Source organism: Arachis duranensis, chromosome 6 (assembly GCF_000817695.3).
Source record: "Arachis duranensis cultivar V14167 chromosome 6, aradu.V14167.gnm2.J7QH, whole genome shotgun sequence".
Classification (NCBI taxonomy): domain Eukaryota; kingdom Viridiplantae; phylum Streptophyta; class Magnoliopsida; order Fabales; family Fabaceae; genus Arachis; species Arachis duranensis.
This window is the reverse complement of record NC_029777.3, coordinates 8,196,751-8,218,179: the sequence shown is the minus strand read 5'-3', so window position 1 is coordinate 8,218,179 and position 21,429 is coordinate 8,196,751. Positions and strand designations below refer to the sequence as shown.

The following is a 21,429-nucleotide window of genomic DNA, read 5'->3' as shown; positions in this document are numbered from 1 at the left end:
ATTTGATTACCAGAATTGGAAGGAGGAAGAGTAGGGTCAGAAACAATTTTTATAGAGGCTGAGGCGCCCGAGTCCGACTAGGAGGGGGAGGGAAGGTCACCAGATCCACTAACCTCTTTTAGCTGTATGTTTCGTGCAACAATATTCTTCTTGGCAGAAGAAGAGTTTTCATAGCGGCCGACTTGAGAGCCATCTTTTCATGGGGCGGGTGAAACCGGGTTTGATGTGACTCAGACCCGGTCCGAAATATATACCGGACCTATTTGTTAAACCCAAAATCGGCCCTAGATCTGATGAAACCTATACACTTTCGGACTACGATTATACCGGGTAAAAACTGGACCGTTAACATGACATTACCTTGATGCCTTCTTGTAAGCTAGCATGTGAAAATATCCAAATTTCCAAGACTCCAACCATTATTTGACATAGTAAAATTCACTTAGAAAAATATAACAAGAACCAACCATTCTCTAAAATTAAAGCATAACCATAATCAATACTAATTTTGTCTAATAACACCAAATATTTAAATCAATACAAATAACACAATATTATGTATTAGCCAAAAGTCTTATGTATTTTAAATATAAAACATTAACTTATAGTCTTATAATGACTAATAACACAAAATATTAAGGTTTACAGTATTTAAATTCCACATAAGAATAGCCATCATCCGCCACTAATAACACAAAATATTAATTGTGTATGATGACCGGGCTACCGGATCGAGTTCGGATGGCTCGAGCGTTGGCCCGGACCCGACCCGAAATAATGACCGGGTCTATTTCTGAGACCTTTACCCGGCCCTAAACCCCGGTAAAGTCACACCAAATCAACCCCTAAAGTGTTCAGGGTCGGGTTGGATCTTCTGGCCGGGTCGGGGCATACACACCCCTACTACCTAGCTCAGATTGAAGTTGGCCTGGATATCTTAGAAATTTTTTGGTGTTCAAATTAATAGCTCGGCCCCAACACTCTTAGAACAAGGTGATTACACTCTCATCAACTTCATCTAAATCGTCCAAATTATATTTAACAACTACAGTATGCTCTTCCCAATACAAAAAAAAAGGACTTCATCATTCTCGTTAAGAAAGAAAGGTCGAAAATCCTTGACAACACAAATATTAGAAAAATAACTTTTAAAATTATAAAAAGAATAATAAAAAATGACCAAAAAAAGAGACCTAACCATATTTCTTGAAATTAAAAATTTGATAAGTATCCTAATTAAAATTTGATCTTTATTTTTTTATTTTTAAAGTTTTATTTTTCTTTCATAATAATAATAAAACTTAAAAAGATAAATTCCTAAATTTTTTAATTTATGATAAATAAATATTTAATTATTTAAAAATATAAAAATTATATTTCACATTTTAAAATGTGAGATATTTAAATTCGTCCAAAATATCAACTATATCATGTATATAATAAAATCAGTTATTAATATAAAATATAAATTTTATATTAAAAATGAGTTAAATAATATTGTATTTAAACAAATATACAGGACCAATATTAGTGACGAAATCGGTGAAGAAAATAGAAATAGGATTTTTGCCAAAATATGCTAGCAGACATGTGGTATTGCCATTGAAACCTCCATCTTCCTTAATTGATTTACTGGGTCTGAAACTGAAACAAACACCATCTTCGGAAAGCTGTTTCAGCTCGCAGCTCAAATGTGGCGCCAAAATATACTCCGTGTAATTTCCCTCTCAAAACATTCCTTGCATATTCTTTTCCAATTCACTTAACTAGGTTCAGCTTAATGCTTACTTGCTTAGAACAAATTCATTCATTTTACAGCACAATCACGACTCAGATCAAAGCATTTCCGGTAACTAGTAGCTTCTGCAATCACGAATCCGTGCTTTATTATTATTATTAGAATAAAATTGCGAATCACTTTCTTCTTCCTTAATTCGCAGATGACGACGTAGATGAGCCAGACGACGCTTGTCCAAACGACGTCGTTTCGATAAAAGCCTTAAAAGCCTCTGCCGCTGCCTCCAGCAAGGTTCACTCGTTAATCCCCACACTCTCCCTTATTCACTCTCAATCTCTCATGTCTATTTCGAAATATACAAACTATTTACTATTTATTTGTTTATTTTTATGATGATAGGAAGAACTGCCTCTTCCAGTGCGGTTGGATTTTCTAAAAGGTGCCTCGGTTATCTTAATTGTTGATATTGCATTATGTTTGACTATTAATAATTAGTATTTGTGTGAGTTTTAATTATTATTAGTTGTCACAGGAATCTCGAATCAAAATTTGGCTGGGACAAGCAGCAGTTTGTCAATTAAGGCATGTCTTGATAAATTTTTGGAGATTCCATTACTTTTTCGATTATTTGTTATGTGAAACTAATATTGTTGTGATCAGGAACCAACAGATACACCTCCTGAAGATGAGGTTGAAATGCCCGAATTCAACGAGGGTGACAGCAGTAGCATATTGGGGGAGGTAGCTGCCAATTCAAGTGATGAAGAAGTAATTCAGGATGAGGTACTTGTTGAAGTTAATACAGAAGAACATTTTGTTTGTGATCTTATAGCCATTTGTTTTGTTAATTTTTCCAGCTGTGTACTTTTGTTGTTAATTATCCTCTACTAGTAATCAATATCATCTTTTATTTTTACTATAAAGGGTAACACTGTCCTGTCGATTAGAGAGCTTCGCAAGTATGGTCCTCGATTCGTCAGACACAAACAAGTTCGAGTTTCTAATGAAAGATCTGAAGCATTATTACCTTCCAAAGAAAGTTCTTCATGCTCAGCATTACACGCTTCCACCTCCAGAGCAAACCGATCTGGTACCTACTCGGAAGTAAATAGAAGTTTCTCCATTATAGTTAACGGCAATTTCCTAAGGAATCTGAAAATTGTTGTTAGAGAAGTATTTTGTTGAGCTGATGTGCTTTTTAGATTTCTTTGGAATCTTGTGTCATCCCAATGCTGATTGCAGCTGTTGCAGCCAAAATAATTCGGTATTTATTTATAGGGTTCGTGCTATACGGTTGCATATGATGATTAGTAAAATAATTTCCTCACAGAAATGGAGTAAAGTCTTTCTTATTGAAGTTGAATTTTGGGTCTATTCTCCTAGTAGTAATTGATGAGGCAATTGTGTTTCAAACATTTAGACGAAGAAATAATTGATCAAAATCTGAAGTGTTACTAATATGGGCTGTGGTCTACTGCTTTTCCCAACAATAATTTTGCTACATATCAGTTTTTGGGTTATCGTTTTTCCTCCCTTTGCTGTTGGGAAAATTCCTAATATTATTAGAAAAATTCCAAAAAGTACCCTTTTCCAGTGCATAAACATTTACTTCAAGCTTTGAAAGTTAAGTATTTTGTCAAATTGATAACCACTGCAGGTGTTTGGAGCAAAGCTAAGTCAAGAATTTCAATGTCATCGTTGTCACACAAATGTGGGAATTTGGGTCCTTCAATGTCTGATAGATTGCCTGAAAAGAAAGCTGATGGACCTTGGGCTTCTGCAACCTTGGACAGTAATCATACTGAAGATAATGATGGTGTGGAATTAAGTTCAGATACTGAGCCGGCTGAAACAGAGGCCATTGCACCAGGACCTAACCTACCCTCAATGGCTGATTTATTTGAAAATCTCCAAGACAAAACACATCTAGTGAGTGTATATTTTGAAAATCTTTCCCTTGTTATTTTGGCCTATCTAATTTCTGTAAGGCCTTTCCTGTGTCTACGTTTCAGTATTTTCCACATGGTCAAACCAGAGGAAAAATAGGGCACACTGTTCAGAAGAGGAGTAGATCCGACCTGCCGGATATGATTGCTGACAGCGAAGACTCCCCTGATCTCGTGGATAGTGGATCATCAAGTGACAATGAGGTGCGTGTTTGCTAAGTTTGTTTTGTTACAGTTATTACATATTTTAGTATCTTATCATAACTAGCTATACATCTTTTACAGGAGAGCAATCAACATATGAGGATTACTTTCTATGGAAAGAAAACACAGACCATGGCAGATCGATTTCAGGAAGCTTTGGGGACTTCATCTGTTATTGCTGAAGGGACTCATGTTGGTGTACATAATTCATCGAGGTATGAAGTGGTAGTTTCTTTTTATTTCCATGCAATTAAGAAAAGTGAATTTGAACTAATTATGAATATAATGCTTTGTTATGTTGCTGAATAGCGCAGAGCTGGAATATTTGGAAAGCTGCAGCAGGTCATGCAGACAGAGAAAGAAAGAGATTTGGACTTTTGGAAAAAGCTACAATCTGGAGCTAGACCAGATAGTAAAACTTTTGCTTTTACTCCGTCTGCCTTTTTCATTATTGTCTAAGTAACACATCATAAAAACTTCTGTCATATTGAAACCATTGTTACTTACTCTCTCTCCCCCTTGTTGGGGAGGGCCAGTACATAGACACAGAGATAAATGCATGGGTTATATACTCTAAAAAAAAAAAACATTTGCAGGTGAACTTGGCTGCTTTGATGTGAAAATCATTTCAAGATACTTGGATGGAAAGCTGACTGTTTGTCATTGTTCATTTGGCAAGTTCACAGAGGTTAAAAACATAAGTTAAATGAGTTCACCTTTTTCTGCTTGTCATTGTTTTATTATGTTTATTTTTGCTAATGATGTCTGCGTTTTGTTGGGGGGTTGGGGACCCTTGGTTCTCATAAAATGCTAGCTCATATATGTTCTTTGACTCTACATTCTACTCTGAATTTGAGAAGATTGATTTTCCTGAAGTGCGACACATGCTACATGTAAGGTATACTCAGTTATTGATTGAAGGTGTTTTGATGCATTTGCAGCATTTTCCATCAACAAATAACAGAGAAAGCATCATCATCTTTAGTCCAAGGGTTTGTGACAATGTTGACCTTGAAGTTGGGAACTTGATCCGTATTCATCCGCCATGGTAAGAATGTATATATTTTTTTTAAAAAGAATTACTTACAGTTGTTTAACTGAGCCAAGTATAGTTGTCAGTTGTGTAATTGTGTTAATGGCCTACTGGGTAAATCCTGAAATCCTGAATATTTTATTATATGCACTTTTCTGGGACTTCAGCTTGATATGAAGTGCAAATGTTCTTGCTTTCCTTATCTCTCTTGGTTTTCATTCTTGGACAGGAAGGAGATTCAGGTGGGAAATGACCGTATGATATTGTGCACATATTTCTCCCAAATTTAACCCATGTTCAGTTTCTTTGGCGTGATAATGGAATATATTTGATGCAAATTGCATTATAGTTATGGTACATAAATACTGTCCAATATCTTGTATGTTGTATCTAGCTGTGTGAAATATTCATTAGCAAATTTTTCAAATGCTAATTTGGAAGGAATCTTGTTCTATTAGTGTTCCTAGACATGCTACACATTCTTCCTTTCATTCATTTATTTGAGACAAATCAATGAATATCAACTATTACATTACTAAGTGCACGATATGCTGCACACTTCATATCATATTATAATACCAGTTAGAGGATTGATTAAGCCAAGAACTCTGAATTCAGCTTCAAGAATGCAGCTATCACCCACCAAGAATCCACTACTTGGGTCTTTAAATTTAGCCAATGCTACAAGCTGTCTGGAGCCCCACGCTGCACTCGAGTGAGAGAACTTACAACAAGCTGTCATACAAATACGTAAGCTCAAGTTCAGAAGATGTTGAAAGTTAAAAATGTCTCAAATGCTCATGTATGAGCTTGTAAGGTAAACATGGCATCACCTTTTGCTTCAGCATGGTGCCCACCAATTTGGTCTTTTGCACGCACAGTGTAATCCATAAGCAATTTAGCATTGGGTGGGAGAGTTGATGTGTCTAATGCTAAAAACATTGAAATGCTATTGCCCTTACCCTCAAGTGTTCCATTCGGGTATACACGAATCTTCCTTGAGAGTAAAAACCAGGCTAGTCATAGAACAAAATTTATAGTCTTAGAATAATGATACATATACACCAAACTAACTCATACCATCACTATTTGATTGGATATGTTGGCATGGTCCATCTTTAGGTGAAGACCACATCACATTCAATCATAATGAGATGTGAGTTGGTTTAGTGTATATGAAAAATAAGTATCTAAATGTTTCTCATAATCTTTTATATGCTTTAATGAAATGGTTAGGACTTGAAAGTATTTTCATGTACCATTTATAGTCTCCGGCGAGAAACGGCGGGGACTCGTACTTGTCTAGATTTGCCAAGGAATAGTTGTTGAACTTTTGTGGTCTTGACAACGAAAACCTCAGCTCCAAAAACACAGGTATCTTCAATCAAGTATCCGTTTGAAGAATCGTAAAATGTGTGAAGGTCAATAAATTTTGCAATACCCCATTCTGTTTTCAGGACATGGAAACGCCTAGTGCTTGCATCTGTATGTAGTTAATTTCATTAAGCAATTATTAATTTATTATACTTCATATTTTCTCATAATAATAAAAGTAACTTTGTACCTTGTGTTGTGACATACTCGTCCTCGTGGAAATTATAGAGAGAAAAGTTGACAATGGCGTTAGCCTCCCAATCAAGAGGTAACGAACTTGGATCTGTAAGCGCCAAGTAAATGGAAACATGGCCTTCCCCTGCTCTCCTTTTGTTCCCGGTGGGGTATATTGAGAGACTCCTATAACCACATCCATTAAAATTAAATTGAATACATACAACTTTGTATAAAGCATGAATATTTTAGTGTTTGTGAGCTAATTCAGAAGTTTACTAAATATTAATTAAGGTGCATCAACTTGTGCATGAACAAAATAAAAGCATGTGTACCATTTACAATCCCCAGCTTCAAATTCTTCTGAGGTTACTTTTTCTATTGAGGCCTTCGCAAGCAATGAGAAGGATTTGACCTCGAACGAATATTGACTTGGTGGAGATTTTCTTCCTAAAAAGATGTCACCAAACAGTTCAATATAGACAGAGAAATGTTTATTATTATTACGTTCCGAGCCGATTCACCACTATACTTAATGACAGATTAATATAGAATATGATGATTAGCCATGTTTGAATAATGCCTAGTCATGTAGAAAACAGTAGAAATGATGTCTATTAAACAGCTTCATATTTATGTCCCAATATATTTGAAAAATATTATTTATACATTAAAATCAGTTATCATCATATATTTATGTATAAATATACGTGTAATTTAATTTTAGTGTGTATTTTATATTAGTAATTGATTTTAATGTACATCTAACAAAGTTGGCATTTATTAATTCCCATCCTTCTATTTCAAAGAAACTACAAACGACAAAAGAAAAAGAAATAGCACAAGCTATCATATACGAAGGGAATGAGATAAAAGAAAACAATACCTCTCATGTGTCTGATGGATAACACTGGATTATCAGGTGGCATGTCCATGAGTGACGAGGACATTTTTTTATCGTTGGATAATTAAGGACTAAATAGCAAGGATGTTTTTTATTTGGCTTTTAAGGTTCTTCTCAAATATTCTAATCGGCTCAATACAATTTATTCACATTTCTACTAGAAGGAAAGGATTGTGTGAGAATATGTACTTGGCAATGCCAAAGATGAGGCTTTAAGGCATGGTTTCATTTGGAAAAAAGGTTCTTTAATTTGTTCGATACTTCAAATATGGAATCAATTTGATTTTATTATTATTTTTAACCAAAAAAGTTAATTTATTTTGACTAAGCTGTCGAAAAGGTTTACACATACAGACGCACAAAAAAATAAATTTATTTTGACTCAGCTGCCAAAAAAGTTTACACAAACATGGAGGCACGTACACAAGCAAGTGTATATAATATATGAATTTGGATCTTCTAAAGTTTAAATTTTATTTTAAAGAGTAAAGTGTAATATTTTATTCTTAAATAATTTCTCTTTTATATTTATTCTTGGTTCTATCTATAAAATTAATAGTGAGAGATCACGGTTTACTCTATAAAGTGAAATTCAAACTTTAGAGGATCCAAATCCATAATATATATATAAGGTGAGTCACAACACACAAGTATTTTTAACTATATGTAGTGTAATTAATACTACGTTAAGATAAAACTCACTTATGCATATTAAGTATTTATCAAGGTGGCTATTTGTTTTTATGTAAAAATAATAATTAAGATGTTAATATGTATTATATTAAACAGTTTAATGAAGAATAAGCATAGAAAATTAGATTTTAATTAGTCAACTTTTTTGTTGTTGTTGTAAATTTCCTTTTTAACTTTTATTTTTTTGGAAAGTTTAGTATGTATAACTAGAATTTAGATTTTATAATTCAAAATATAGGATTTAAAATAAAAAAAAGTTGGCTGAAAATCTTGTAGGCTTCATGTGTCCCTTGATTGTGCATTAAATTTAATAATATCAGAAAGACAAACATCAAGTCGTTGTAGTATAGTGGTGAGTATTTCCGCCTGTCACGCGGACGACCCGGGTTCGATCCCCGGCAACGGCGTTTTTTTTTGTTTGGTCGTGAGCCGATTACTATTTTTGGTCAACGAGCCCATTACTTCAAAACAATTTAAGGTTCCTTTTCTTTCGGGCTCCAGCTCGTCTCAGTGCCAAAAATATATTAACATGTGTCAGTCTGATACAAAATAAAATCAAGCCCAAAAAAAGAAAAGAAAAATATAATAAGACAAAAAAAAAAGAAACTTCTCTGCATTGAACAAAAAAGGAAAACTCCTGGGTAGCGTTTGTTTTCGGAGATAGGACACGGAGACAGTACATTTTTAAAAAGCGTTTGGAAATAAAGACATGGACACTGAACATATTGTTTTTGGGACAGTTTTTTATACTTTTGTGTCTACTCTTTTATGAAGGACAATGATGGACACGGAATTTGGAAGATGGACACGGACTGTTTTTATGAATTTTTTTCTTTTTTGTCCATGGTGCTATTTTTTATTATTCCACTGTTACCCCTTCTTATTTTTCCTATTTTGCGTTGTTCTCAGAAAGTACTTTTTTTTATTTTACGTTGTTCTCAAAAAGTAATTTTTTTACTCCAGGCTCTTTTTCTATCACTACGTTCTTTTTCTTTCTTATTTTTCTCAGGTACTCTCTCCTTTTTATAAAAATTTTTATTGGACTGGATAATTTTTTTTTTCTTATCATTTTTACTTCAACATCATTTTAACCTTATATTATATTATTTGATTTGTAATAAAAATAATAACAAAAATAATTAGTCTGGAGACTTTTAAAAGATAAATATTATAAAGGTAAAATTGATATTTTAAAATGCTAAAAAATAATTTATTACTATTATATAATTTTTTATTAAAATTTTTGATTGTTTTAAATATTTTTTTCAAGTTTTCACTATTTGTACTCCTACGTATTATCATTATTTATTAAATTAATTTATACTAAAAAATTTGGAATTATATGGCTATTTTAGTCTTGTTTATGTATATTCAAACATAATATTAGACATTATATTAATGTCCTATCCATTGTATCCAAACACAATAAACAAAACATAATTTTTAATGTCTCTATCTTATTGTCTTTGTCTCAATATCCTGTTCTGTCATGTCTTTGCAAACAAACGCTATCTTGCAGACTGTGCTAACCAATGTTCTGAAAAAGTTGCAAGCGTTATCCCCCATTCCCCCCCCCTTCTCCAACTCCTTCCTTCAGCAAACCCTAGCCTCCACCAATAGTTGTCGCCGTCTGTTGGATGAGAGACTGCTGCCGCCGTCCATCGCACTCAAGAACTTCCGTCTTCGTGCTCTCGGGCCTCTCGCCGGATCCTCCACGTCGGGTGCTCGCATCTCGCCGTTCTCCTCTGTGCTCGGCTGCTCGCGCCTCCCTCCGCCAGTGAGTGCTCGAGCTGTGCGTGTTGGTTGCTGCTCGTCGTCCGTGGTTGTCTCTGCTCGATTCTGCCTCCCAGTCTCACTCGAGTCTCGTCTCAGTCACTGGCATCTCGTGGTTCGTCTGTCTCGTCGCCGGCGGCAGAAGCAACTCGTGGGGTTGTCTCTTGCTTCGTCGCCTTCCGTGGGGTGGTCGCCGACTCGCCGTTGACCGTTGGTGAGTCCCTGCACCATCGCTTCCCTGTTCTCTCTTTTCAGATTTCCCTTCTCCCTGTATTTTTGCATGTTGCTGAATTGCTAATGAAATTTGCCTTGTTGCTAATCTAAATGTTGCTGTAAATCGGGACTTTACTTGGATTTGTTAAATTTGTTGCTGTAACTTGAATTTGTTCCTGAATTTGTTGCTTCCCAGTCACAGAATCAGAACAGAATACTCAGTCAGTGCTTGGTTGATTGGTTTTGGTTACTGATTGTATTTGATGATAAATTTTAAATTGATAACTTTTAAATTTTAAATTTGCACTGCGTGTTACTGATTCACTGTTCCTTCAGTCCTTTTTGTTGTTGTTAATCATTGTGATGAGCTTTATTAAAATTGGGTTGAAAACTGTTGAATCTTTTTTCATTTTTCATTGTTCTTAACTTCTGTTCTTATTAAAAAATTTGCAATTGGTGATCTTTTGATTTATTATATGCTTCATGTTTTTAATTTCACTCTGCTTCTAGGCTTTGAAATCTGTTTATGATAACTGTGATGCAATTATTTAGTTGGATAACTGATGTAATTATTGAGTTCAAGAGATTGAGTTTTTGATTTGCAAGGTGATTTTTGGTTGATTTTTTATTTAATTTGGTAATGGTGTTTATGATTGGGGTTATCTGGTTTTCATTCTTTTTGAATTTGGTAATAGTGTGATTACTTGTTGCTGTTTGTAATGTTTGTTGCTGAATGATGATTGTTCTTTCTTGCCTCTGTTTAGTAATGTTTATTGAAATTTTGTACTTTTTCAATGCATGTTTTTATGTGTTATTTGTCAAAGTCATGTCAAAGCCATGCAAATTTATTCATTTCCTCCTACTTCAAACTGCTTATGCTGCTTCTCACTATTTCTGGTGTGTAACTTGTATACTTCTGCATGATTCTCTTTTGATTCCACACAAAGTTGATGGAAAAAACTGATTTTGTTATCTGGGGTAATCTTATTCTGTTTCTGTCTATGTTTTCTTGCTAATGGAACATTCTAGTCTAGTTGTTTAGTGATCAGAATGTTATTCCTTCTTACTTATTCTTCTTATTCAGCATAGGAATTTAAGCATTTTATTTTTTTGATATTTCAAAACTGTGTTTTTCTCTGAGACATTTATAATTTTATACAGACAAGTGGTTCTGATTTTGGAATCAACTATGGACAAATAGCCAACAATCTTCCCTCTCCATCACGTGTTGCTGTTCTAAAACGGTTCTTCCCTCTCCATCTTGCAGACTGTGCTAACTGCTAACAGTGAAGCTCCGACGGACAAAGTCATCATCGCCGGCTCAGTTGGTCGCCATTCGTCGCAACGGATTGGCGAGGCTGATCTAACGTCATCTGAAACAGATGCAGATTTGAAGCACAGAACCAGGTCGCGAAATTCGGGTCGGATCTGCGGGTTGGACGCGTACGGTTCGGATAAAATCAGTTCAATTCTATTCCGCTCATACATTCCAAACACCCTGGGAGGAATTGAATTGAATTGAATATCATCAAAGGAAATGAGGATAGTTGGGTTGACCGGCGGAATCGCATCTGGGAAGAGCACCGTTTCCAATCTCTTCAAGTCCCATGGGGTTCCTGTTGTTGACGCTGATGTCGTCGCTCGTGTACGTTATTTTCTTCTTCTTCTTCTTCTTCTTCTTCTTCTTCTTCTTCTTCTTCTTCTTCTTCTTCTTCTAGTGATGTGTGTGTATTTGTTGGGGTTTTGCTTTTAAACTGAATATAATTCTCAAGTTCAGTGAATGTTTGGAATTCGCAGGATGCTTTGAAGAAAGGTAGCGGTGGATGGAAAAAAGTTGTTGCAGCTTTTGGGGAGGAAATCCTCCTTGAAAATGGAGAAGTCAATAGACCCATGCTTGGCCAGATTGTTTTCTCCGATCCTGATAAGCGCCAATTTCTGAATCGGTTATCAAATCTTACTCTTTTTCTCTTCATTTACATGAAATTTCTTAACAATTTTGCATCTGTGGATTGCTCAAAGCTACTTCTTTTAGTATTTATTTCTACGTGCTCTTATCCTAGATTTTTGGTCAATTCTCTGTCTACGGTTAGAGTAGGCTAAAGTTGAAGACTTAATAATTCTTAACCCATAGCTAGTATTTTTAATTCAATCATTCCTAAAATGCATCATTTTTGGAATTAGATTGTTGATTTTTTTTTTTGAATTTTCGTTGTGATCATGTTTTAGATTACTGGCTCCCCATATATCTTCTGGAATCTTTTGGGAAGTGGTGAAGCTTTGGCTTAAGGGGTATAAGGTTATTGTTCTTGATGTCCCATTGTTGTTTGAGGCTAAGATGGACAAGTTCACAAAGCCAATTATAGTTGTGTGGGTTGATCCTGAAACACAGATAAAGAGACTCATGGGGAGAGACAAATCAAGTGAGGAGGATGCTGGGAACAGGATCAATGCTCAAATGCCACTTGATGTGAAGAGGAATAAAGCAGATGTAGTGATAGATAACACTGGATCACTTGATGATTTGAATGAACAGTTTCAGAAGGTTCTGATTGAAGTGTCAAAACCCTTGACATGGACTCAGTTTTGGCTTTCAAGGAATGGAGCCTTGATCATACTTGCTTCAGTCACTTCGGGTGTTGTTTTGTGTATAAAAGCACTTTCATAGTCACTTGTGTTCTTCGGAAGGTTAAATTTGAATTTGTTATTTTTAGCATTTTAAAAGATGAATTTGTGTTCTAATTCATAATTATGATGAGGTTGACCAGTGTTTTAACATTGATATTAATGAGAAGGTAGATCTTGGATGTGAAATATGAAAAATTCGTAATTGAAGCCATTTTACCTTTTGCTAAAGCCTGCCTGAACCACTAGCTTATAGAAAGTGGAAGATAACTACGTTTCCATTAAGATATCATCGTGTGTTGATATAGATGTTTTTGTTCTCATGTTTAATTTTATGGCTATACTAAACTATTTTGCCAAAAGACTGCATATCCCCTAATATTATATTAGTTTTAAGTGGAGTCCTACACATTAGTGATGATCCATAGCTCTTTTTGCTAGATACACTAGTAATAGTTTTTTGCAAATTTAAGTTTCACTTTTTTATTTCTTTGGCAACCGTGCATAAACCAGCTAGCTAGCTTCTGGCATGAATAGGTTACTTAATTTTTCCTATATGCCAATATGGCATGGGAGATATCATTTCATATTGTTCATTCTTTTTGCCCTTAAAGGAGTTGATGTAGATTGGACCCACATTCTTCACCATCAAACCTTGTGTCTTGTACTGTTTGGCACAGCATAGATCTAAGGCATCTGTTCTAATCTTAAGCTTAAAACTAACTAACTTGGAGTGGAATCTTCTAGAGATGCCAGATATTCTTGTATGTAACTAACAATTGACATACTGCTCAATACATATAACTAATTACCTGACACGATATTAAGTGTTAGTGAATGGTATATCAATTGTTTGTTAACTTTCTCTACTTGGAATATTTTTTCTTGATAGGGATAAAATTTTACTCATAACATCCGTTTATGGTGTGCTGAAGTGAAACCTTTCTGTTGTGGTCCATTGGTTATACTTTTTTTGTTTGGAAATTAGAGAACTAACTTCTTTTGGTCTAGTAGATATAAGATTAAAAGCAAATCCCTCTACTGTCTTGGTTACTTGAATATTAGAACACACTCTTTTGCTAACCTTACAATGATGAGTAGTTTACTAGTTTGTTGCAGTTGCTGTAGTTTGTGATTATGTTTTATAAATTGTTTACTCAATATACTTGATGACCTAGTCAGAGCCAACTGTTTTGCAGAGTTGCAGAGTTGTCAAAGTCTTTCCACTTGCATATTGTTTTGTTTTGCAGAAAATGTTGAAAAGATAATTAATTAAACAAAAAATGTAGAGGAAATGAAAAATCAAGCATGTCTTGCCAAAATATGAGAGGTGAATATAGCTCACATCTTCTTACACTGAGAGAAAATCATTTGCCTTCTTTGTCTGACTGATATGAAGATTAGTTCTCATTGTACAAATGTTGCATCACTTATAAATTTAAGATGTACAACGTAATATCAACTTATATTTTATTTACGGATTTAGTTCATAATTGCATTTAGAACACCCTTTTTATATTGGAAAATCATAATTTTCAGGATATGAATTAACAAAATCCTTCTTTAGAGTTCATGCATTCTAAACTATTAATGTTTAGGATGGAAATGTACAGATAGTCAAGGCTGACTCTCTGGGAAATTGGGACCATTCTACTGGTTGAAGATTGGCTCACTTATTGTTTGTGAAAATCGGGCATTTTATTTGTTGAAATGTTGTAAAAGAGATAGGATCATGATAGCATGGATTGGTTGTGTGATAAATGGCCCCTGAAAATCTGCACTGAAAGTACTACAACTTATTGGTTCATCAGAATTTATTTAAAAAATCTATAAACATTAGTTGGGGACATCATTCATGATTCATCGAAAGGCTGCCCCTTCATAAATACCTCATATTTAAAATATGCATCTATCGGTTATTAACCCCTCACTACTCATCACTCAAGTACCACTGTAAAACTGTAAACTACCAACAAGAATATGAGCATGCTATAAAGAAAGCTGTACCATTTTGTCATGGATTCCCTCCAATCTTCAATGGCTTTGATCATTATAACACATGTTGTATCAAGATATTTGCATATCCACCATCATTATATTCATTCATCCTTTTCATAAGATTATTATTAGTATATATGCTGATCAAAAGCCTATGCAAAAGTATCTAATGATAACTCCTTCAGCATTTATATATTGTTATTATATTATGCCACAGATTTGGTTCATAAAATTAAAGCCCACCTGATTAGCAAATACTTGTAACCTGAGTTATTAGGGTAGCATCATGAATTTATGGTTGATGGACCCTAATAATCATATGATATCATATGGGGGGTTGTATTCAGTGGAAGCTCTGCAATCATAGTCAGAAAAAAATGAGTGGTGATGAAGGCCTTAAAACCATCTGATATGACAGATAATAAGATTTCACAAAAGTTTTCATTTTATGCAAAGGAACTCTCTATGCTACTCCACAATCACATATACCTGTTTTTGACATTCTAAGAAAACTTAAAAACATGAAAACAGAATCACATATTTTAAAGTGATCATGATTAATTACCTTAATCCTATCAGAAAGATCTTTATTATTCTTTATGTAATTATATAGAAGATTATATTCAACCTCTCTGATGGTAGTATGTATATTACTTTAACCATGCACATGGCTTGGCACATGCGACCCCAACTAAAATATAAGCTCATGGTCACGTGAGTTTGCTTATGTGTCATGAGGATGCTGCTGAATGCTTAATGGAATGTGTGACGTGGCATCCACACCTAATGAGTGATATGATTTCTTATTTTCTTATATGGTGCCATCTATTATTTTTCTCTTATTTAACTCCACTCTTACTCAATATCTTCCTTGCTCTTCTTGGTTCCTTAGCTTGGTTTCCACTCCAACCAGAACTCTCAAATGGAAGCAGCTAAGCCACCATCTGAAGAAAAAACTCATCATCCTGCAGCTGGAGAAATTCTCAAGTACCAGGTATATACACTATATATCTATATATATATCTCAAGTTCATGTTCACGTTTTCAATTTGCATGTGTAATACATGCAGTAATATTCAATCATTTTGGCTCTATTTGTTCAGAGATGGGTTCTGAGAGTCTTCATCCACTGTGATGGCTGCAAAAAGAAGGTTAAGAAAGTTCTCCAGGGAATTGATGGTATCCATTATTTTTTATTCTCTTTGTTCATGCAAGTCTTGGATGATGATGATATTCATTATAACAACAACAACAACAACAACAACTAACTATTCATATATATATTATTAATTAGGGGTTTATACAACTGAGGTTGATTCTAGGGAGCACAAGGTTACAGTAACCGGTAACGTGGAGGCTGATACTCTGATCAAGAGGCTTCTAAAAACAGGTAAATATGCAGAACTTTTGCCAGAAAAACAGCCACCACCTGCTGAGAAGAACCATAACAAAAAGAAGTCTGGGAAATCCAAGGGGGGTGGTGGTGGTGGTGGTGGTGAAGGTGATGATGTTAACAATGATGAGAAGAAGAATAATGAACCGGCTGGCGGGGATGTTGGTTCCAAAGAGGGTAGTGCTGATGGTGATGAAGGTTCAGACAAAGATGATGAATGTGATGAGGAAGAGGGTGCTACAGCTACTGCTGGTGGTGAAGGTGGTAATAAAAAGAAGAAAAAGAAAAAGAAGAAGAAGAACAACAACAATAATGGTGATGGTTCTGCTGCTCCTCCCGGAGGAGGAGAAGCAAATAGTAAAGTTGATGATGGTGGTGATGCAACATCACCAGCAGCAGCAGAAGCTGTTTCTGCAAAACCAGTTGCATCTTCTTTGCCTCATCAACAACCAGTAATTCAAAATGCATATCCATATCCATATCCTCCACCACCACAAATGTACTATTCACCACCTTCTCTACCACCAGCACCAGCATATGGATTAAGCTATAACACAGCTTATCCTCTATCAAGTGCTTCATACTATGTTGGATCTCCTATCATGCCCATGCATCATGCATATGCTACTACATACCCTCACCTCCCACCACCACCACCCTCTGATCCTATCAGCCACTATGTTGATGATGATCATCAGGATCAATATCAAGGTGGATGCTCCATCATGTGACAAGATATATTACTTAATTAGTGGGGGATGGATCTGAACATGTTGTTCTAGTTACTAGTTAGTGTAATAATTTTTTAGTGCTAAATACCCTGAGGAATGGAAGAAGTTGGGGGGTTAAATTTTGTAATATTCTCTACCAGAGTAGAAATTAACTAGATGGGTAAAAACAAAGTTTTCTAGTAATTGAGTCGACACCATTACATGACATGAAAAAAACTGTAAGTCGACTTAATGTACAACATAAAATTGAGTATAAATGAATATAAATAACACTTTGTCAAAATAAGAGGAGGCTTTGACAAAATCAAATTGTTGTTTTGTTTAACTTAGTAGCTAATTTTACGGCTTGAAACTGTGACTTTGAGGTCTAAAAGAAGAGGAAAGTCATGCTAAAAGCATAGCTTTTGGGTTTGATGAAGGGAAGGCCAATGCAATAGCTTTAATTTGCCATTCTCTGTAATATGTAGGACATGAAATCTTCCTTTCCCTTCTCTATCTTATGTGTAAAGTATATATTTTTTTTTTGGGTGTACTAACTTGTCTTTTTCTTTTCCTCTCTTCCCATCTTGATTGCTAGTTAGTAGTTACAAGCTGGCAACTACTATAACTGATTTTTGCTTATTTTCTCATGCATGTGAGTTTACTTGCTTGCTATGTAAAGTAACTTGGGATCTTTAGTCTTTACCCTTGCAAGTTATTGAAGAGTGAACAGTGTGTATATAAATTACTTGCTATGGAAAATGCATGATCGTCTTTTGGAAAGTGATCATGCTATGTATCTCTTTTGATTAAATAATTTGCTCTTTTATGTCATAGAAAGCTTGTTTTGTTGTAGTTGTTGCTAGCTATGCCTACTACCTTTTATTTCATAGGGACCAATATCATGCTTCAATTAATTACTAGCTTTTCTTTTTAATTTTCCTTTTCTTTTTGCTACTAGCTTATTAGGCAAAAACCCATGTTTTTTGTATTTTATGTGTACGTGTTCAGACTTTAATTTCGTGGGAGAGAGTGAGAGACCACAAATTCAGAATCGGTACCATCAATTTGCAAATTAAATAAATGAAAATTATCATCAATTTGCATATTAAATAAAATAAAAATTACGTTAAGGTAGGCCATTTCATTAAGCGAGATGAAAACAACAAGTTAAGAGAAGTGGAACTTTTATGATTGCGCTTATCCTCACTTTACAAACCCAACTGGATATTCAAAGTAAGTATTTTCATACATGATGCTTAAAAAATGTTATTTCAATTTAAGGGTTGCAAAAACTGTGGGGAGTTGAATCCTATTTTGTATATGTAATTATTAATTGATCAATGATAAACTCTTAAATAGAATTTTGATTAGTGACAAATTAATTCTTGATGTATCGGATTAAAAGATATTGTAAAAAATAAAAAAGTTTATAAATATTTAATTATTTAGTATTTTTTATTAGTAGATTTCAGAAGATGAGGAGCATTTGGTCAAGGGGATTAAGATTGAGATTGAGACTGGTGGACTGAGATTTAATATTGTATTAGGTAGATAGAGATTAAAACTTAAATTTTAATTTCCATCCCCAAAATTTCAGTCTCTTTAGTACTTCAAAAAAGATGGACACATGTAACTAAAATGACTGAAATTTTAATAATATTTTTTTTATTAAAAATATCTTCATTTAACTTTTTAAATTCTAAATCCACTTCTCAATTTTTATATTTATTTTAATTTAAATATAATACTAAAACATAATTCAATTTAATATATTTTACACAAAATACAATACAAAAATTTAATTTAATTTCAATCTCTCAATCTCTAACTTTCGATTTCGATTTCAATTTTAATTTCAATTTCTTAATCTCAATCTCTTTTTAAAAGGTTGTGTGCATGCAATATCATTACTAGATGTAATATCATTTCTGTTTCTAATTTTGTGTATAGTGATATTTAGTCAGCATGTCACGATATCTTCAGCATTAAGCAATAAGCATTTAAAATGAATGTCCAAAAACAGTTAATTATCCTTATAAGTTATAAAGTTTTCTAATTTTCTTTGGCAATTTGGATCCCCACAAATTTCCTTCTTATCTTCCCAAAAAGTTCTAGAAAGCCCCATGGAGTGATGGGTTAATGAAAGACTTAATTGGACATAATTGGATCAAATAAAGAAAGATTTAATTGGATACAATAATAATTATAATACAGAATCAATAATGAGTGGGTTAAATTTGTTTGGATTGAATATATCATAATACATTATATCAAAAATTATTCTTTTTATATGTAGACTTACGATATGGACTGTGTATGATTTCTTGGTCCCTCTTGCCAGACAATAATGATTTATTTCGAATCTATGGAATGCCCCATTTTCATCCTCTCCAAAATCTCCATTCAGCTTTATCTTCAATCATGGAGGATTTACTTTGCAGCATTTCAAAGTTTCAAGAATTAAAATGAAAAAAAAAAACATTATTGATGATTAGATTGGATGTTTTCTCGTGTAAAGAAAAATGAAAGGTCTTCATCATATCTTTGCTTTTTATTTTAAAAACTCTAAATTTATTTGTTACTATACATAATAATGATACCAAAGAATTATCATCTAGATGCTCCTATATGCAATGCTGAGATCATTATGACTTCTTAATTACTACTATTTAGTTTGGTTTTTTAACGGTTTTCCCGTTATGAAGAGTGAATATTAGATACTAATAATTTAAAAATGACTTGGTTATTTTTGTTAATTTTTTTATAAGGTTAATTGATTCTAAAGATTTTTCTTTTAAATGAGCCTATAATGTACGGATACTGATATGGACACGGGACACGCTGACACGCGAATTTTAAAATCTTACATTATACAAGGATACGATATATATAAAATATAGAGTATTTTTTTTTTGATAAATTATAATGATATTTTAAAATTTTATTGAAATTAAAATATAAATTTAAATTTTTAATTATTTTTATTGTCTTGTTTTATTTATATCAAGTATTTAAAATATTTTTTATTTTAAAAATATATGTTAAGAATAAGACGAACACATCGACACGTGATGATATTTAGATGTGTTCATACGTGTTCAAAATTTTTTTTATTTTTTATTAAGACGGCATCGTATCCAAAATGTATTCGACACGCGGATACGACAACAACAAAGTGTTTTATTGATAGAAATGAACCCTTTAACAACACATAGGAAAAAATAATAATCTCTAGAATAAAAAAGAAAAAGAAAAAAAAATGTAAAAGTAATTTCTTAAATGCAATAATGCCCCTAAAGGCCTAAAGAGATAACGATAGTCCACCTAAATCACCTTTCACCAACTGCAGCGACAGTACTCTTCAGTAAATAAATAAAATTACATTAAAAGTAAAACAGTACAATAATGGAATATCAAAGACATGAAGATAAATTACCTTATCTAATTATGTGTGATTAAATGAAGGCTAAAGCTAATGCACTCCAAGTAAAATAGGGAGTGCAGCACTCTTTAAAAGTTAACCTATTATCAAAAGTGATTAGGTAAATTAAATTTATTTATTATTGTTATTATTTTTTTTGTTATGGGGTGAACAAACAAACTGACACTAACAAAAAAAACGAATTCGCTCGTTTAACAGAGGGCTATCTTTACACCAAAAAAATTCAGAAAAATTTAATCGAATTCCTCCGTTACTTTGTTATTGTTGATGTGATGTCTTCAAACATTTTTACTGTTTTGTTTACTAGCAGGTGTTTTTATTATTGTTCTGTCTAGCCATAGATTTTGACGCTCTTGAACTCACTCCATTCCACCTCTACCATAAATGGACCTTCAAAGCCGAAAAAATTACTCAACGAGTTATAATTCAAATGACATAATCTCTATATTCACCTAAAAGTTGGTAAAAAAAAGAATATTTATTTTATTGTCATAGTATTTGAACCAAAGAAAAAAAAGTATTATTTTAAGAAAAACGAACAATATATTTTTAATAATATTCTTAATACAAAATAATAAATTTTAAATATTTTTTAAATAATATATATTAACTGAAATAATATAATTATCCTAAATAATATATTATAAATATAGTAAAATGACATATTTCAATAAAAAAATTATTAATAAAAAATTATATGAATTTTTGTTTCGCACAAAATAAAATTATTATATGTTTGTTTTTTTTATGTTATATATATGGTTTTTTAATTAAATTAATATAATACAAAATCTTTTATTATTCTATTCATATTTAATGTTTTAATTTTGTTTCTCACAAAATAAAATTATATATATATATAACACAAAAATTTTTATCATTGTGTTTATATTTAATATTATAGTTTTATTTCACACAAAACAAAATTTATTTAAATTTTAATATTATATACATAATATATTTTTAATATTATTTTTTTTAAGATTCTAATATATCTTTTTTTTTGGATTTAGTAAATGAATTTTCAACTTATTTTTTATGTATTATTTATTTTAATTCTAAAGTCCAAGAACTTTTTTTTTTGTACAGACATGTTGTTTTTAATATTTATGTACTATTTTTTTATTTTGAATTTTAGCCAAATATCTGAGATTTACAAAAAAAAAATCTAAAACTTGTAAAAAAATGATTAACCTGATTAACAGGTTG

The 21,429-nt window shown here is 32.9% G+C and overlaps 3 protein-coding genes, 1 non-coding gene and 1 pseudogene across 12 annotated transcripts; 4 read left to right on the top strand and 1 right to left on the bottom strand.

Moving 5' to 3' along the window:
• The first annotated feature begins 1,552 nt into the window (after nucleotides 1-1,552).
• LOC107492499 (uncharacterized) lies at nucleotides 1,553-5,384 on the top strand. Of its 8 annotated transcripts, none has more exons than XR_008010622.1 (14): nucleotides 1,553-1,715; nucleotides 1,819-1,849; nucleotides 1,941-2,029; nucleotides 2,138-2,177; nucleotides 2,271-2,320; nucleotides 2,399-2,521; nucleotides 2,663-2,828; nucleotides 3,396-3,667; nucleotides 3,751-3,888; nucleotides 3,970-4,103; nucleotides 4,203-4,300; nucleotides 4,485-4,589; nucleotides 4,830-4,936; nucleotides 5,151-5,384. XR_008010622.1 is itself a non-coding variant. In XM_052263238.1 (14 exons), exons 1-14 carry the CDS (start codon nucleotides 1,692-1,694, stop codon nucleotides 5,209-5,211), a joined length of 1,425 nt encoding a protein of 474 aa, XP_052119198.1. In that variant the 5' UTR covers nucleotides 1,553-1,691; the 3' UTR covers nucleotides 5,212-5,384. The 8 variants fall into 8 exon arrangements, 3 of the variants coding, with proteins under 3 accessions (XP_052119198.1, XP_052119200.1, XP_052119199.1); XM_052263238.1 differs by having other exon boundaries at nucleotides 4,485-4,576; XR_008010625.1 differs by lacking the exon at nucleotides 5,151-5,384 and having other exon boundaries at nucleotides 4,198-4,300; nucleotides 4,485-4,576.
• A 93-nt stretch (nucleotides 5,385-5,477) lies between these two features.
• Nucleotides 5,478-7,468, bottom strand: LOC107492500 (ubiquitin C-terminal hydrolase 12-like; annotated as a pseudogene).
• Nucleotides 7,469-8,401: 933 nt separating this feature from the next.
• TRNAD-GUC (transfer RNA aspartic acid (anticodon GUC)) lies at nucleotides 8,402-8,473 on the top strand. The gene has a single exon. It is a non-coding gene; the product is annotated as a tRNA-Asp (tRNA).
• Nucleotides 8,474-9,585: 1,112 nt separating this feature from the next.
• On the top strand, nucleotides 9,586-12,863 carry LOC107492498 (dephospho-CoA kinase). Of its 2 annotated transcripts, none has more exons than XM_016113530.3 (4): nucleotides 9,586-10,053; nucleotides 11,320-11,697; nucleotides 11,850-11,995; nucleotides 12,279-12,863. In XM_016113530.3, exons 2-4 carry the CDS (start codon nucleotides 11,590-11,592, stop codon nucleotides 12,715-12,717), a joined length of 693 nt encoding a protein of 230 aa, XP_015969016.1. In that variant the 5' UTR covers nucleotides 9,586-10,053; nucleotides 11,320-11,589; the 3' UTR covers nucleotides 12,718-12,863. The 2 variants fall into 2 exon arrangements, with proteins under 2 accessions (XP_015969016.1, XP_020982073.1); XM_021126414.2 differs by having other exon boundaries at nucleotides 11,214-11,697.
• Nucleotides 12,864-15,513: 2,650 nt separating this feature from the next.
• Nucleotides 15,514-17,291, top strand: LOC107492497 (heavy metal-associated isoprenylated plant protein 36). Its single transcript, XM_016113529.3, has 3 exons — nucleotides 15,514-15,666; nucleotides 15,776-15,851; nucleotides 15,967-17,291. Exons 1-3 carry the CDS (start codon nucleotides 15,595-15,597, stop codon nucleotides 16,794-16,796), a joined length of 978 nt encoding a protein of 325 aa, XP_015969015.1. The 5' UTR covers nucleotides 15,514-15,594; the 3' UTR covers nucleotides 16,797-17,291.
• The last annotated feature ends 4,138 nt before the right edge of the window (nucleotides 17,292-21,429 follow it).

What these genes read in the sequence shown, in the direction of transcription:
- LOC107492499 (XM_052263238.1), top strand. Translation starts at nt 1,692, where the DNA reads ATGTGGCGCCAAAATATACTCCGT. An exon ending in TCCAAGACAAAACACATCTA is followed by an intron (nt 3,668 to 3,750) that starts GTGAGTGTATAT and finishes TCTACGTTTCAG; the next exon opens with TATTTTCCACATGGTCAAAC. An exon ending in CATTTGGCAAGTTCACAGAG is followed by an intron (nt 4,577 to 4,829) that starts GTTAAAAACATA and finishes ATGCATTTGCAG; the next exon opens with CATTTTCCATCAACAAATAA.
- LOC107492498 (XM_016113530.3), top strand. Translation starts at nt 11,590, where the DNA reads ATGAGGATAGTTGGGTTGACCGGCGGAATCGCATCTGGGAAGAGCACC. An exon ending in ACGCTGATGTCGTCGCTCGT is followed by an intron (nt 11,698 to 11,849) that starts GTACGTTATTTT and finishes TGGAATTCGCAG; the next exon opens with GATGCTTTGAAGAAAGGTAG. An exon ending in AAGCGCCAATTTCTGAATCG is followed by an intron (nt 11,996 to 12,278) that starts GTTATCAAATCT and finishes ATCATGTTTTAG; the next exon opens with ATTACTGGCTCCCCATATAT.
- LOC107492497 (XM_016113529.3), top strand. Translation starts at nt 15,595, where the DNA reads ATGGAAGCAGCTAAGCCACCATCTGAAGAAAAAACTCATCATCCTGCA. An exon ending in GAGAAATTCTCAAGTACCAG is followed by an intron (nt 15,667 to 15,775) that starts GTATATACACTA and finishes CTATTTGTTCAG; the next exon opens with AGATGGGTTCTGAGAGTCTT. An exon ending in AGTTCTCCAGGGAATTGATG is followed by an intron (nt 15,852 to 15,966) that starts GTATCCATTATT and finishes ATTATTAATTAG; the next exon opens with GGGTTTATACAACTGAGGTT.